This window comes from Cottoperca gobio, chromosome 4 (genome assembly GCF_900634415.1).
Source record: "Cottoperca gobio chromosome 4, fCotGob3.1, whole genome shotgun sequence".
NCBI classification, from domain to species: domain Eukaryota; kingdom Metazoa; phylum Chordata; class Actinopteri; order Perciformes; family Bovichtidae; genus Cottoperca; species Cottoperca gobio.
In genome coordinates this window covers 24,919,350-24,934,632 of record NC_041358.1, presented here as the reverse complement: position 1 = coordinate 24,934,632, position 15,283 = coordinate 24,919,350, and the positions used below count along the sequence as shown (strand labels likewise).

Below are 15,283 nucleotides of genomic sequence, written 5' to 3'. Positions count from 1 at the left end.
TAGAGCCACAATAACATTAGTGAGGTGAAGCACTGATGTTGGTTGATAAGATCTGGCTCAAAGTCTGCGTTCGAGGTCCTCCAGAAGTTGTTTGGCAGCGGTTAGTTCATGGCTCAGTGCAGAGCATTAAAGTTCTTTCACACCGGACTGGGAGGAAAAACATTTTATTATCGACCTCGTTGTCATGTTGAAACAGGGAAACATCTACATTTGAATAATATACATTTGAAAGTAATTTAAAGCAAATATTAGCAAACATACAAAATATGAAATGATGCTGGATGCTGCTGATTAAGTTTCCGTCTCATCTTAAAGCTTAACAGTCTTTCTGTAACTTCTTGGGTTTTTAAAAACCATATAGCCTATAATATAAACAGTATCCTAACAACATATTTTGTGATTTTCCAAAATAGAAGTTATATTCTGTAGATATTGGCCTCCATGTCCTCTGGGTCATGTGTTCCAAATCCAAGTCCAAATCTAAATCCATTTTAAGCAACAGAAAGACAAAGGGACTCATGTCACCTTTGTAAAAAAAAAGTGACTTAAAAGAATATTAAACAATTAAGCCAGGTAATGTAAACTAGACTTAAATCCACTGTGATCTACAATTAAAGCCAAATATTTGTTTTATATATATTCTTAACTAAACCTGAGAATCATACGTGGTGACCTTTGCTTTTTGAAGTATTATTTGTGTTACACTTTAGCGTGAAGTTACGCAGATTTCATAATCAAGCGGTCCCAGAGTGACACCAAATTCAAAATCCATCACAGGCTTCACCCCAGCAGGCATGGAGAAGGTGAAGTGCTGCATGAAGGAGGTGAAGAAGAGGAAAAGCTCCATCTTGGCCAGGTTCTCTCCGAGACACACCCGCTTACCTGAGACAGGAAAACAAACTCAAACAAACTGAATATTTATTTTACAAACAGTGTTGGCCCAGAGATTAAACTAATTCAAGACAACTCAAGTAGTTATTCTCATAAGGCTTTTATAGGAAGTAGAACTGCAAACTGCTCTGGCAATCATTGGAAATTGTGTCCTGATTTTAGGTCTCGACACAAAGTCAGAGGTTCACCAAAATTATTAGTCAGCCATTGCCAGGCTCTGCTGGAGCCCACTAGTTGGGCAAAAGTATTGATGAACACTTCCCACTGCTTATCTTTTTAATTCCTTCTGGTAAACAGTGGACATACTTTATGTGGGGAAAGATTTTTATTATCTGTGGAAACCCAAAACAGAATTCATTAGCTGAATGTGTCAACATCTCCAGCCGATAACAACTGGGATCATCACAAGATTGAGAGAGTTCTCTGGGTCAAACTACAATCGTTATCCGAGGAACACCAAAGGTTCCAGTGTATGCTCGAACTGTGACGATCCGGTTGTACTTGCTTCCTGTTTTATTTATAAATGTTCACTCCTTCTTGTGTCATGTTTTGTTTTACTTCCTATCCTTGTGTTTTTTCCCTCACTCTGTGATTCTTGATTTGATCCTCCTGTGTCCATCAACCCTGCCCATGTGTCTTTGCCTTTCTCCCCCAGCTGTGTCCCGTTCCCTCGTTTAGTGTCTGTTTGTATACATCCCTGTCTGTCCCAGTGTTCCTTGTCGGTTCGTCACCCATGTTGCCTCGTGCTACCTCGTGCTTCCCTAGTGTTACCTTGTGTCTTCCCCGGTTTGTGTTTTCACTTTACGTTTTACCTTGTTTTGTATTTTAAGCTTTTAGAAATAAAGCTCTCTTTTGGTTAACCCTTTTTGTCTGGCGTGCTGCATTTGGGTCCTCCCTGTACCACATTGTGACAGAATGAACCGACCAGGTATGGACCCAGCAGATATTTTGGACATTGAACTATATGATCTCTCATATACTTTGATGTGTATCCATGGGGAATGGAGAAGAGCCCACTGTTTGTGGACTCAACAGGCTGCTTTAGGGTTACTCAAGAGGAAATGGCTAGGAAGCCTGGGCTAAAGAGTCTTTTGCCTGAGTGGCTTCAAGACTTTTTGAATAGCCCACATCACCCGCCTTGTCCTCAGCCAATCTCCGCCTCTGACCCCTGCTGCCCCCATCCCCCTGCTGCCTCTCGAGACCTCAGCTGTCCCCTTGCTGCCCCTCAAGACCCCAGATGTCCCCCTGCTGCCTCTCGAGACCCCAGCCGTCCCCCTGCTGACCCTCGATACCCCAGCGCTCCCTTTGCTTCTCGAGATCCCAGCTCTCCCTTCGCCTCTCAAGACCCCCGTGTTCCCCCGACTCTCGAGACCCCCGTGTTCCACCGACTCTGGAGACCGTGTTTCCCCCAACTCTCGAGATCCCTGTGTTCCCCCAACTTTTGAGACCCCCGTGTTCCCCCCGACTCTTGAGACCCCTGTCCTCGTGTTTCCCCCGACTCTCAAGACCTAAGTTTCCATGTTCACCCCGACTCTCGAGACCCATGTTCCAGTGTTCCCCCGTCTCTCGAGACCCCAGTGACTTCAGCCCGGCCTCTCGAGAGCCCAGTGACTCCGGCCTGACCTCCTCCAGCCCGGCCTCCTCCACCGGCCTCCTCCAGCCGACCTCCTCCAGCCCGGCCTCTTCCAGCCCGGCCTCCTCCAGCCCGGCCTCTTCCAGCCTGGCCTCCTCCAGCCCGGCCTCCTCCAGCCCGGCCTCCAGAGAGGCACCGCCTGCTCCGCCAGACTCCAGCCCCGTCTCGCTGGCCTCCCCCGACTTCCTGCCAGGACTTCCCCTTCCAGTTTAGTTCCATGGCCTTGTTTGTCCCTTAAATTCTCCTCTGGAACCCCTCCACCCACCCTGCTGGATTTTTTACTTTTGGGCCATCCGGGATCCGTCCCTTGAGGGGTGCGTTATGTCACGATCTGGTCGTACTTGCTTCCTGTTTTATTTTGAAATTTTCACTCCCCCTTGGGTCATGTCTTGTTTTACTTCATGTCCTTGTGTTTTTCCGTCTCCCTTTGATTGTTGATTTGGTCCTCCTGTGTCTATCCACCCTGCCCTTGTGTCTTTGCCTTTCTCCCCCAGCTGTGTGTCGTTCCCTCATTTAGTGTCTGTGTGTATATATCCCTGTCTGTACCAGTGTACCTTGTCTGTTCGTTATCCATGTACGAACAGGCTCCAGGATCCTGTACAAAAGGGTAAAGACAATAATAGAACAAGAGATTGTGTTGATCCTCACCAGCAGAGAAAGGGATGAAAGCAGCTGGCTTCACAAACTTGCCCTCCTCGTTCAGAAAGTGTCCTGGGTTGAAGGTGTTGGGCGTCTCCCACTCATTCTTGTCGAACAGCACCGAGGTCAGATTGGGGATTATTATAACTCCCTGGTGATTGGAATCGTAATGACAATTCATAAAGAAGCAACTTGGTCGTGTATGTGGCATAAAGTTGCATTCGAGAACTGACCTTTGGGATTGTGTAGCCTCCCAGCTGGACCTCCTTGTTGGTAACATGAGGCAGGCTGAGAGGAGCTATGTTGCCCATCCTCTGGATCTCGTGTAAGACAGCGTCAATGTAGGGCAGGTTTGTACGATCGTCCATGGACGGCTGTCTGGACTGTCCAATCACTTTGTCTATCTCAGTCTGGACCTTTGCTGTGCAACAGGAGGGGAACAAACTGATGTTACGGTAATTAATGAAGAGGCTGCAAAAGACTGCCACATTAGTAATTAGAATAATTTGTGATCCTGTTGATTTGCACCCTTGAACCATTCATAAGAGGATATTGAAGATGTTTTGATGTACAGCATTAGTCATACATTTGAAGGACAATGGTGATTTAACAATATTTCTCACCTTCAGAGTAAAAGTAGTTAGATAATGTTTCTAATTTCTCCCCTTACAAAATGACCACCAATAGTTGTTTTGGTATCACTCATTTGCATATTATTGTGTAAAAACAAAGAGCTTTGTTGTCTTGGTCAGTGATCTCACCCTGGATCTCAGGGTACTTTGCCATGTAGAGGAAAGCCCAGCGCAGGGTGGTGGATGTGGTCTCAGATCCAGCCAGAAACAGATCCCAGGCACATATAACCAGGTGTTCCTCATCAAAAGTATTGTCAGCTTGCCCTTTGCCCTGAGAATATATATAAATACATGTCTTAGAAAATGCTTTAAAATAATTAAAAGCTACATGGCTAACACAGCAAAGGTTATAGTAACGTATGATGGTTAATTTCGTAAGTAAAGAAAAATAAATCTGGAGCCTTTGCTTTGTTAGGTCAAACGGTGTATATGCTGTTCGAGATAAGGTCTGAAAAGATAGTACTATAAGGCAGAAGCCATGGCAACAGTTCAGATCAGGTCTTTGCCCTTTTCAACACGTACCATCCAGGAGTGGTATCGCAAAATATTGTGTCAGTATAAAACGTTAAGTGCTGTTAGTTCTGATGTAAGTGCGAAACAAGCAGATATGATGTAAACAGGAACTGAAGTATAAACATCTTCATGAACAATACAGTATAGGGAAATCAAAGCTACCATCTGAATCTCATTCAGGTAGCAGTCGATGTAGTCTCTTTGGTCTGAGGGATCCCAGTTCTGTTTGTGCTCCTTAATCTCTACTCTTATGAAGTCCTTTACATCGTCCCAGATGTGCTGGACTGTCTGATGTGGTCCTGGCAAACGCCTCATCAGCCAAGGGAAAGAGTTGTAAAGCTGCAGAGTAGAGCAGATTGGTACAATAATATATTTACAAGACATTTAAGATATATATTTTCTACTACAATAAATAACAAATATTGAAATGTTATATACAAATTAGCTTTTGTGCATCTTGCACATTTTCCATCTTGAGGTTGTGCACATATTACATACCTGTGCCTAAATAGAGCCACTGGCATGAATGATAAACACAATGAGGAATGTATTGCACAGCACACAAAGCTTTAGGATTCCACCAATAGCTTTAAAATGCTGTACCTGTGCCCAAATAGAGGCTTGAATCTGGAGACCTTTGTCAAACCACTTCATCAGTTTCTTGAACTTCTCATCACCGTACTCAAAGCGATGACCAAAAATCAGGGAGCAGATGATGTTGGAGACAACGTTGTTGATGGTGAGGTGTGGATTGAATGGCTTACCTTCACAATTAAACAGAGAAATATAATAAATTGCTTATTCGTCATTGTGTATCAATCTTAATGTGTCACTGTACTTTCACTATTTACCTTTATAGCTATTGAAGTCTTTTGCACAATGTGTAAATTCATCCAAGATGATGGGCTCAAGTGACTTCTTGCCAAATCCAAAATATTTCAGGGTTGAAAGTGCAAAGCGCCTCTGCTGCTTCCATGTGTTCCCACTACTGAAAATTAACCCTGATGGGAAATACATCACAAGTAGATAGAAACCAGGAAAGTTAAGGAATATTCTTTTACACATTAAACATAAACAGTCCATCTTGAACTAAACTTGTATCGGTTTCATTTAGATTTTGATCCAATTTTAAGTCTTTATTTTTACAGAGCTGTTATTTTAGATAGATATATAGATAGATGGATATATTGTAGTTGTTATGTCTAAAGTACACTAAAAGGAAAAAAACAAATTCAAGCTCTAAAGCTGATTTGCAGGGAAAGCAATGTATAACACAGTGTATTAATTCAACAATGTGTGTCACAGGAGTGCATTACCACCTCTCACCTTGTCCATGGGCTATGTCCAGCAGCAGAGGGAGATCTGGGCGGTCCGCCAGGCTGTCACCCTGAGTTACCAGACCTTCTTTCAGAACCTTGAGCCTGTTTAGAACCACCACCCATACCTGGCCCATTTGTAGGCTGTACACATCTCCATATCTCTCTGCTAATTGTGAGAGGATTTGAGAGGAGGAAGAGTATGATGATTCATGTAACAGATAACACAAACAGTCCTATCAGTTTACCTGTAAAAATTGTAATGGTACATTTTTGACATCTACCTGTGTCATACTCTCATGGGTCCTCTTGTAATCAATAGTAAATAAGTTGCCCACAATAGGAAGTGCATGGGGTCCTGGAGGGAAACTGCCCGACCGACGGTTTTTGAAATAATCTGCAGTGAGGATGAAAACTGCAGTGAAGAGCAGCAGACTTTTGACATCCCAGTTAACAAAGGATCCAAATACAGAAACGATTGAATCCATTCTGCTAACAAGGACTCAAGCCTGTCTAACTGAAGCCTGTGTTGTCCTTGCTGTTCCTTTCACATGAAATGCTGTTGTTCTGTTACCATGAGCCAGTAATATCAGCTATCGTACTCCTGGGAGGGCGAGGCTCGGTATTATTGACATTTACCAACACATCAAATGCTTCCTAGTTACACTGGAGTTTGCCCTCTTTAAAAAAGAAAAATTGTTATCAAACACTCACAGCCTCCGAGAGGCACTGCACATTGTACTGCTGGGAATGCCTGCTATTTACAACTAAATGTTTCGGAAATATTAATATAACTCTGTTGTTAGGGTGATGCAACGCCCGGTTATACTGCGTTTCTGTCTAAATGTATAGTTTCTAGAGCCATGGCGTCATAATGATGGTATTAAGAGGTGGAATAATTCAGGTAGGACTGTGTAGGACATCACTGAAGGCCTAGGTGTGAAATAGACGGCCCGCCACTGTGGTGTGTATAAGTAAAAGCATAATCTTATAAGATACAAGATATCTAGACAGCCACATTTTCTTCCCCCGATTATTGCATTATTTTTCCAACACCCCAAACAACTAGCTATTGTAAACCAACACTTACTGCGTGTAAATGTTGTTCCACACAGTCTGTTGTGAGAATTAGATTTCAATTTTAATTATATCCTTGTCAATAATTTCCAAGTCCATTGAAATAGCATGTAGGGTCTTTTAACTGAATTAAACTGCAACTCATTCTGTCTTACATGATCATAAACATGTTTTAGAAGCCAACAAGATGTTCTGTCCTCTCGGTCTGTCTTTTTGAATTCATCAAAATGACACCCATATGCGATTGTTGAAAATCTCCCTCAACCCTGATAGTTAATATGCTAATATAGCAGCTTCCACTGTTCTGGGAAAACCTTATATAAGATTTTGGAACCATGCTGCAGGGATTTTCTCCAATAGAGCCACAATAACATTAGTGAGGTGAAGCACTGATGTTGGTTGATAAGATCTGGTTCAAAGTCTGCGTTCGAGGTCCTCCAGAAGTTGTTTGGCAGCGATTAGTTCATGGCTCAGTGCAGGGCATAAAAGTAATTTCACACCAGACTGGATAAAAAACATTTTATTATCGACCTCGTTGTCATGTCAAAACAGGGAAACATCTACATTTGAATAATATACATTTGAAAGTAATTTAAAGCAAATATTAGCAAACATACAAAATATGAAATGATGCTGCATACTGCTGATTAAGTTTCCGTCTCATCTTAAAGCTTAACAGTCTTTCTGTAACTTCTTGGGTTTTTAAAAACCATATAGCCTATAATATAAAAAGTATCCTAACAACATATTTTGTGATTTTCCAAAATAGAAGTTATATTCTGTAGATATTGGCCTCCATGTCCTCTGGGTCATGTGTTCCAAATCAAAGTCCAAATCTAAATCCACTTTAAGCAACAGAAAGACAAAGGGACTCATGTCACCTTTGTAAAAAAAAAGTGACTTCAAAGAATATTAAACAATTAAGCCAGGTAATGTAAACTAGACTTAAAACCACTGTGATCTACAATTAAAGCCAAATATTCATTTTATATATATTTTTAACTAAACCTGAGAATCATACGTGGTGACCTTTGCTTTTTGAAGTATTATTTGTGTTACATTTTAGCGTGAAGTTATGCAGATTTCATAATCAAGCGGTCCCAGAGTGACACCAAATTCAAAATCCATCACAGGCTTCACCCCAGCAGGCATGGAGAAGGTGAAGTGCTGCATGAAGGAGGTGAAGAAGAGGAAAAGCTCCATCTTGGCCAGGTTCTCTCCGAGACACACCCGCTTACCTGAGACAGGAAAACAAACTCAAACAAACTGAATATTTATTTTACAAACAGTGTTGGCCCAGAGATTAAACTAATTCAAGACAACTCAAGTAGTTATTCTCATAAGGCTTTTATAGGAAGTAGAACTGCAAACTGCTCTGGCAATAATTGGAAATTGTGTCCTGATTTTAGGTCTCGACACAAAGTCAGAGGTTCACCAAAATGATTAGTCAGCCATTGCCAGGCTCTGCTGGAGCCCACTAGTTGGGCGAAAGTATTGATGAACACTTCCCACTGCTTATCTTTTTAATTCCTTCTGGTAAACAGTGGACATACTTTATGTGGGGAAAGATTTTTATTATCTGTGGAAACCCAAAACAGAATTCATCAGCTGAATGTGTCAACATCTCCAGCCGATAACAACTGGGATCATCACAAGATTGAGAAAGTTCTCTGGGTCAAACTACAATCGTTATCCGAGGAACACCAAAGGTTCCAGTGTATGCTCGAACTGTGACGATCCGGTTGTACTTGCTTCCTGTTTTATTTATAAATGTTCACTCCTTCTTGTGTCATGTTTTGTTTTACTTCCTATCCTTGTGTTTTTTCCCTCACTCTATGATTCTTGATTTGATCCTCCTGTGTCCATCCACCCTGCCCATGTGTCTTTGCCTTTCTCCCCCAGCTGTGTCCCGTTCCCTCGTTTAGTGTCTGTTTGTATACATCCCTGTCTGTCCCAGTGTTCCTTGTCGGTTCGTCACCCATGTTGCCTCGTGCTACCTCGTGCTTCCCTAGTGTTACCTTGTGTCTTCCCCGGTTTGTGTTTTCACTTTACGTTTTACCTTGTTTTGTATTTTTAAGCTTTTAGAAATAAAGCTCTCTTTTGGTTTACCCTTTTTGTCTGGCGTGCTGCATTTGGGTCCTCCCTGTACCACATTGTGACAGAATGAACCGACCAGGTATGGACCCAGCAGATATTTTGGACATTGAACTATATGATCTCTCATATACTTTGATGTGTATCCATGGGGAATGGAGAAGAGCCCACTGTTTGTGGACTCAACAGGCTGCTTTAGGGTTACTCAAGAGGAAATGGCTAGGAAGCCTGGGCTAAAGAGTCTTTTGCCTGAGTGGCTTCAAGACTTTTTGAATAGCCCACATCACCCGCCTTGTCCTCAGCCAATCTCCGCCTCTGACCCCTGCTGCCCCCATCCCCCTGCTGCCTCTCGAGACCTCAGCTGTCCCCTTGCTGCCCCTCAAGACCCCAGATGTCCCCCTGCTGCCTCTCGAGACCCCAGCCGTCCCCCTGCTGACCCTCGATACCCCAGCGCTCCCTTTGCTTCTCGAGATCCCAGCTCTCCCTTCGCCTCTCAAGACCCCCGTGTTCCCCCGACTCTGGAGACCCCCGTGTTCCACCGACTCTGGAGACCGTGTTTCCCCCAACTCTCGAGATCCCTGTGTTCCCCCAACTTTTGAGACCCCTGTCCTCGTGTTTCCCCCGACTCTCAAGACCTAAGTTTCCATGTTCACCCCGACTCTCGAGACCCATGTTCCAGTGTTCCCCCGTCTCTCGAGACCCCAGTGACTTCAGCCCGGCCTCTCGAGAGCCCAGTGACTCCGGCCTGACCTCCTCCACAACGGCCTCCTCCACCGGCCTCCTCCAGCCGACCTCCTCCAGCCCGGCCTCTTCCAGCCCGGCCTCCTCCAGCCCGGCCTCTTCCAGCCTGGCCTCCTCCAGCCCGGCCTCCAGAGAGGCACCGCCTGCTCCGCCAGACTCCAGCCCCGTCTCGCTGGCCTCCCCCGACTTCCTGCCAGGACTTCCCCTTCCAGTTTAGTTCCATGGCCTTGTTTGTCCCTTAAATTCTCCTCTGGAACCCCTCCACCCACCCTGCTGGATTTTTTACTTTTGGGCCATCCGGGATCCGTCCCTTGAGGGGTGCGTTATGTCACGATCTGGTCGTACTTGCTTCCTGTTTTATTTTGAAATTTTCACTCCCCCTTGGGTCATGTCTTGTTTTACTTCATGTCCTTGTGTTTTTCCGTCTCCCTTTGATTGTTGATTTGGTCCTCCTGTGTCTATCCACCCTGCCCTTGTGTCTTTGCCTTTCTCCCCCAGCTGTGTCTCGTTCCCTCATTTAGTGTCTGTGTGTATATATCCCTGTCTGTACCAGTGTACCTTGTCTGTTCGTTATCCATGTACGAACAGGCTCCAGGATCCTGTACAAAAGGGTAAAGACAATAATAGAACAAGAGATTGTGTTGATCCTCACCAGCAGAGAAAGGGATGAAAGCAGCTGGCTTCACAAACTTGCCCTCCTCGTTCAGAAAGTGTCCTGGGTTGAAGGTGTTGGGCGTCTCCCACTCATTCTTGTCGAACAGCACCGAGGTCAGATTGGGGATTATTATAACTCCCTGGTGATTGGAATCGTAATGACAATTCATAAAGAAGCAACTTGGTCGTGTATGTGGCATAAAGTTGCATTCGAGAACTGACCTTTGGGATTGTGTAGCCTCCCAGCTGGATCTCCTTGTTGGTAACATGAGGCAGGCTGAGAGGAACTATGTTGCCCATCCTCTGGATCTCGTGTAAGACAGCGTCAATGTAGGGCAGGTTTGTACGATCGTCCATGGACGGCTGTCTGGACTGTCCAATCACTTTGTCTATCTCAGTCTGGACCTTTGCTGTGCAACAGGAGGGGAACAAACTGATGTTACGGTAATTAATGAAGAGGCTGCAAAAGACTGCCACATTAGTAATACGAATAATTTGTGATCCTGTTGATTTGCAACCTTGAACCATTCATAAGAGGATATTGAAGATGTTTTGATGTACAGCATTAGTCATACATTTGAAGGACAATGGTGATTTAACAATATTTCTCACCTTCAGAGTAAAAGTAGTTAGATAATGTTTTTAATTTCTCCCCTTACAAAATGACCACCAATAGTTGTTTTGGTATCACTCATTTGCATATTATTGTGTAAAAACAAAGAGCTTTGTTGTCTTGGTCAGTGATCTCACCCTGGATCTCAGGGTACTTTGCCATGTAGAGGAAAGCCCAGCGCAGGGTGGTGGATGTGGTCTCAGAGCCAGCCACAAACAGATCCAAGACACATATAACTAGGTTTTCCTCATCAAAAGTATTGTCAGCTTGCCCTTTGCCCTGAGAATATATATATAAATACATGTCTTAGAAAATGCTTTCAAATAATTAAAAGCTACATGGCTAACACAGCAAAGGTTATAGTAACGTATGATGGTTAATTACGTAAGTAAAGAAAAACAACTTAAATCTGGAGCCTTTGCTTTGTTAGGTCAAACGGTGTATATGCTGTTCGAGATAAGGTCTGAAAAGATAGTACTATAAGGCAGAAGCCATGGCAACAGTTCAGATCAGGTCTTTGCCCTTTTCAACACGTACCATCCAGGAGTGGTATCGCAAAATATTGTGTCAGTATAAAACGTTAAGTGCTGTTAGTTCTGATGTAAGTACAAAACAAGCAGATATGATGTAAACAGGAACTGAAGTACAGTATATCTCAAAAGTGAGTTCACCCTTTAGATTTTTGCAAATATTCTGTTATATCCTTTCAGGGGATAACATTATCCTACTGAAACTTTGATATAACTTAAAGTAGTCAGTGTGCTGCTTGAATAACAGTATAGATTTATTGTCTTTTGAAAATTACTCAGTACACAGCTGTTAATGTCTAAACAGCTGGCAACAAAAGTGAGTACACCCCATAGTGAACATGTCTAAATTGTGCCCAAAGTGTCAATATTTTGTGTGACCACCATTGTTATCTAGCACTGCTTTAACCCTCCTGGGCATGGAATTCACCAGAGCTGCACAGGTTGCTTCTGGAATCTTCTTCCACTCCTCCACGACGACATCACGGAGCGCACGGATGTTGGACACCTTGCACTCCTCCACCTTCCTCTTGAGGATGCCCCACATGTGCTCAATTGGGTTTAGGTCTGGAGACATACTTGGCCAGTCCATCACCTTAACCTTCAGCTTCTTCAGCAAGGCCGTTGTCATCTTGGAGGTGTGTTTAGGGTCATTATCATGTTGGAAAACTGCCCTACGGCCCAGTTTCCGAAGAGAGGGGATCATGCTCTGCTGCAGGATGTCACAGTATATATTGGAATTCATGTGTCCCTCAATGAAATGCAGCTCCCCAGTGCCGGCAGCACTCATGCAGCCCCAGACCATGATGCTGCCACCACCATGCTTGACTGTAGGCAAAACACATTTGTCTTGGTACTCCTCACCAGGGTGCCGCCACACACGCCGGACACCATCTGACCCAAACAGGTTTATTTTGGTCTCATCAGACCACAGGACATGGTTCCAGTAACTCATGTTCTTGGATTCATTGTCTTCAGCAAACTGTTTGCGGGCTTTCTTATGCATCGGTTTCAGAAGGGGCTTCTGTCTGGGGCGACGGCCATACAAACCGATTTGATGCAGTGTGCGGCGTATGGTCTGGGCACTGACAGGCTGACATCCCACTTCTGCAACCTCTGCAGCAATGCTGGAAGCACTCGCACGTCTATTTTTGGAAACCAACCTCTGGATATGACGCTGAGCACGTGGACTCAACTTCTTTGGTCGACCCTGGCGAGGCCTGTTCCGAGTGGAACCTGTCCTGGAAAACCGCTGTATGATCTTAGCCACTGTGCTGCAACTCATTTTCATGGTGTTGGCAATCTTCTTATAGCCAAGGCCATCTTTGTGAAGCGCAATAATCCTTTTTTTCAGCCGCTCAGAGAGTTCCTTGCCATGAGGTGCCATGTTGTCCAGCATTCAGAGAGAATTGTGCCCAAAACACCAAATTTAACAGCCCTGCTTATCATTTACACCTGAATCCTTGTAACACTAACGAGTCACATGACACCAGGGCGGGAAAACAACATCATTGGGCACAATTAGGACATGTTCACTATGGGGTGTACTCACTTTTGTTGCCAGCTGTTTAGACATTAACAGCTGTGTACTGAGTAATTTTCAAAGGACAATAAATCTATACTGTTATTCAAGCAGCACACTGACTACTTTAAGTTATATCAAAGTTTCAGTAGGATAATGTTATCCCCTGAAAGGATATAACAGAATATTTGCAAAAATCTAAAGGGTGTACTCACTTTTGAGATATACTGTATAAACATCTTCATGAACAATACAGTATAGGGAAATCAAAGCTACCATCTGAATCTCATTCAGGTAGCAGTCGATGTAGTCTCTTTGGTCTGAGGGATCCCAGTTCTGTTTGTGCTCCTTAATCTCTACTCTTATGAAGTCCTTTACATCGTTGAACATGTGCTGGACTGTCTGATGTGGTCCTGGCAAACGCCTCATCAGCCAAGGGAAAGAGTTGTAAAGCTGCAGAGTAGAGCAGATTGGTACAATAACATATTTACCAATAAGTAACAAATATTGAAATGTTATATACAAATTAGCTTTTGTGCATCTTGCACATTTTCCATCTTGAGGTTGTGCACATATTACATACCTGTGCCTAAATAGAGCCACTGGCATGAATGATAAACACAATGAGGAATGTATTGCACAGCACACACAGCTTTAGGATTCCACCAATAGCTTTAAAATGCTGTACCTGTGCCCAAATGGAGCCTTCAATTTTGAGACCTTTGTCAAACCACGTCATCAGTTTCATGAACTTCTCATCACCGTACTCAAAGCGATGACCAAAAACCAGGGAGCAGATGATGTTGGAGACAACGTTGTTGATGGTGAGGTGTGGATTGAATGGCTTACCTTCACAATTAAACAGAGAAATATAATAAATTGCTTATTCGTCATTGTGTATCAATCTTAATGTGTCACTGTACTTTCACTATTTACCTTTATAGCTATTGAAGTCTTTTGCACAATGTGTAAATTCATCCAAGATGATGGGCTCAAGTGACTTCTTGCCAAATCCAAAATATTTCAGGGTTGAAAGTGCAAAGCGCATCTGCTGCTTCCATGTGTTCCCACTACTGAAAATTAACCCTGATGGGAAATACATCACAAGTAGATAGAAACCAGGAAAGTTAAGGAATATTCTTTTACACATTAAACATAAACAGTCCATCTTGAACTAAACTTGTATCGGTTTCATTTAGATTTTGATCCAATTTTAAGTCTTTATTTTAGATAGATATATAGATAGATGGATATATTTTAGTTGTTATGTCTAAAGTACACTAAAAGGAAAACAAGTATAAACAAATTCAAGCTCTAAAGCTGATTTGCAGGGAAAGCAATGTATAACACAGTGTATTAATTCAACAATGTGTGTCACAGGAGTGCGTTACGACCTCTCACCTTGTCCATGGGTAATGTCCAGCAGCAGAGGGAGATCTGGGCGGTCCGCCAGGCTGTCTCCCTGAGTTACCAGACCTTCTTTCAGAACCTTGAGCCTGTTTAGAACCACCATCCATACCTGGCCCATTCGCAGGCTGTACACATCTCCATATCTCTCTGATAACTGTGAGAGGATTTGAGAAGAGGAAGAGTATGAAGATTCATGTACCAGATAACACAAACAGTCCTATCAGTTTACCTGTAAAAATTGTAATGGTACATTTTTGACATCTACCTGTGTCATACTCTCATGGGTCCTTTTGTAATCCACAGTGAATATGTTGCCCACAATAGGAAGTGCACGGGGTCCTGGAGGGAAACTGCCCGACCGACGGTTTTTGAAATAATCTGCAGTGACGATGAAAACTGCAGTGAAGAGCAGCAGACTTTTGACATCCCAGTCAACATAGGATCCAAATACAGAAACAATTGAATCCATTCTGCTAACAAGGACTCAAGCCTGTCTAACTGAAGCCTGTGTTGTCCTTGCTGTTCCTTTCACATGAAATGATGTTGTTCTGTTGCTAGGAGCCAATAATATCACTTATCGTACTCCTGGGAGGGCGAGGCTCGGTATTATTGACATTTACCAACACAGCAAATGCTTACTGGTTGCACTAGACTTTGCCCTTTTTAAATATTTGAAATAGTTATCAAACACTGTTAATCAGTGACCCATAAACAATTATTCTATGGTGTGTCAGTGGTGGGCCATCAGGGCCAGCAAGGCCTTCTCTGCTGGCCTAAACATCATCAGAATACTAATTTAATTTTGATATTCTTTTTCCACAAATATGTATTAAATTATTCCCCATAGTCTATTCTCTTCATTTCATAGCTTTCCTCTTGGTTGCGCTGCTTCCAGCCTCAGATCGAGATTTGGAGGGCTGGCCTTTATGTTAGAGCTTTTATCCAATCATATTTCAGCCATGATGTGTTGCCAGGGTCTAAGAGATCTGTCCTGAGGCCTTCAGAATCAACAGTGCGGGCG

The 15,283-nt window shown here is 43.3% G+C and overlaps 2 protein-coding genes across 2 annotated transcripts; both read right to left on the bottom strand.

Annotated features, from left to right (window-relative positions):
• Positions 1-706: 706 nt before the first annotated feature.
• Positions 707-6,112, bottom strand: LOC115006855 (cytochrome P450 2J2-like). Its single transcript, XM_029429424.1, has 9 exons — positions 5,905-6,112; positions 5,635-5,799; positions 5,160-5,309; positions 4,912-5,072; positions 4,471-4,647; positions 3,925-4,066; positions 3,397-3,584; positions 3,173-3,314; positions 707-882 (listed from the first exon to the last, which is right to left on the bottom strand). The coding sequence occupies exons 1-9, from the start codon at positions 6,110-6,112 to the stop codon at positions 707-709; spliced, it is 1,509 nt and encodes a 502-aa protein (XP_029285284.1).
• Positions 6,113-7,763: 1,651 nt separating this feature from the next.
• Positions 7,764-14,731, bottom strand: LOC115006836 (cytochrome P450 2J2-like). The gene is made up of 9 exons (XM_029429382.1): positions 14,528-14,731; positions 14,254-14,416; positions 13,789-13,938; positions 13,541-13,701; positions 13,129-13,305; positions 10,941-11,082; positions 10,413-10,600; positions 10,189-10,330; positions 7,764-7,939 (listed from the first exon to the last, which is right to left on the bottom strand). Exons 1-9 carry the CDS (start codon positions 14,729-14,731, stop codon positions 7,764-7,766), a joined length of 1,503 nt encoding a protein of 500 aa, XP_029285242.1.
• Positions 14,732-15,283: the final 552 nt, after the last annotated feature.

Bases quoted from the DNA above. Each gene is read 5' to 3' on its own strand.
- LOC115006855 (XM_029429424.1), bottom strand. From the start codon at position 6,112: ATGGATTCAATCGTTTCTGTATTTGGATCCTTTGTTAACTGGGATGTC. The intron at 5,073-5,159 runs GTAAATAGTGAA...TTAATTGTGAAG, and splicing joins AGACTTCAATAGCTATAAAG to GTAAGCCATTCAATCCACAC. The intron at 4,648-4,911 runs GTACAGCATTTT...TCTACTCTGCAG, and splicing joins AAGCCTCTATTTGGGCACAG to CTTTACAACTCTTTCCCTTG.
- LOC115006836 (XM_029429382.1), bottom strand. From the start codon at position 14,731: ATGGATTCAATTGTTTCTGTATTTGGATCCTATGTTGACTGGGATGTC. The intron at 14,417-14,527 runs GTAGATGTCAAA...ATCCTCTCACAG, and splicing joins CCCATGAGAGTATGACACAG to TTATCAGAGAGATATGGAGA. The intron at 13,306-13,540 runs GTACAGCATTTT...TCTACTCTGCAG, and splicing joins AAGGCTCCATTTGGGCACAG to CTTTACAACTCTTTCCCTTG.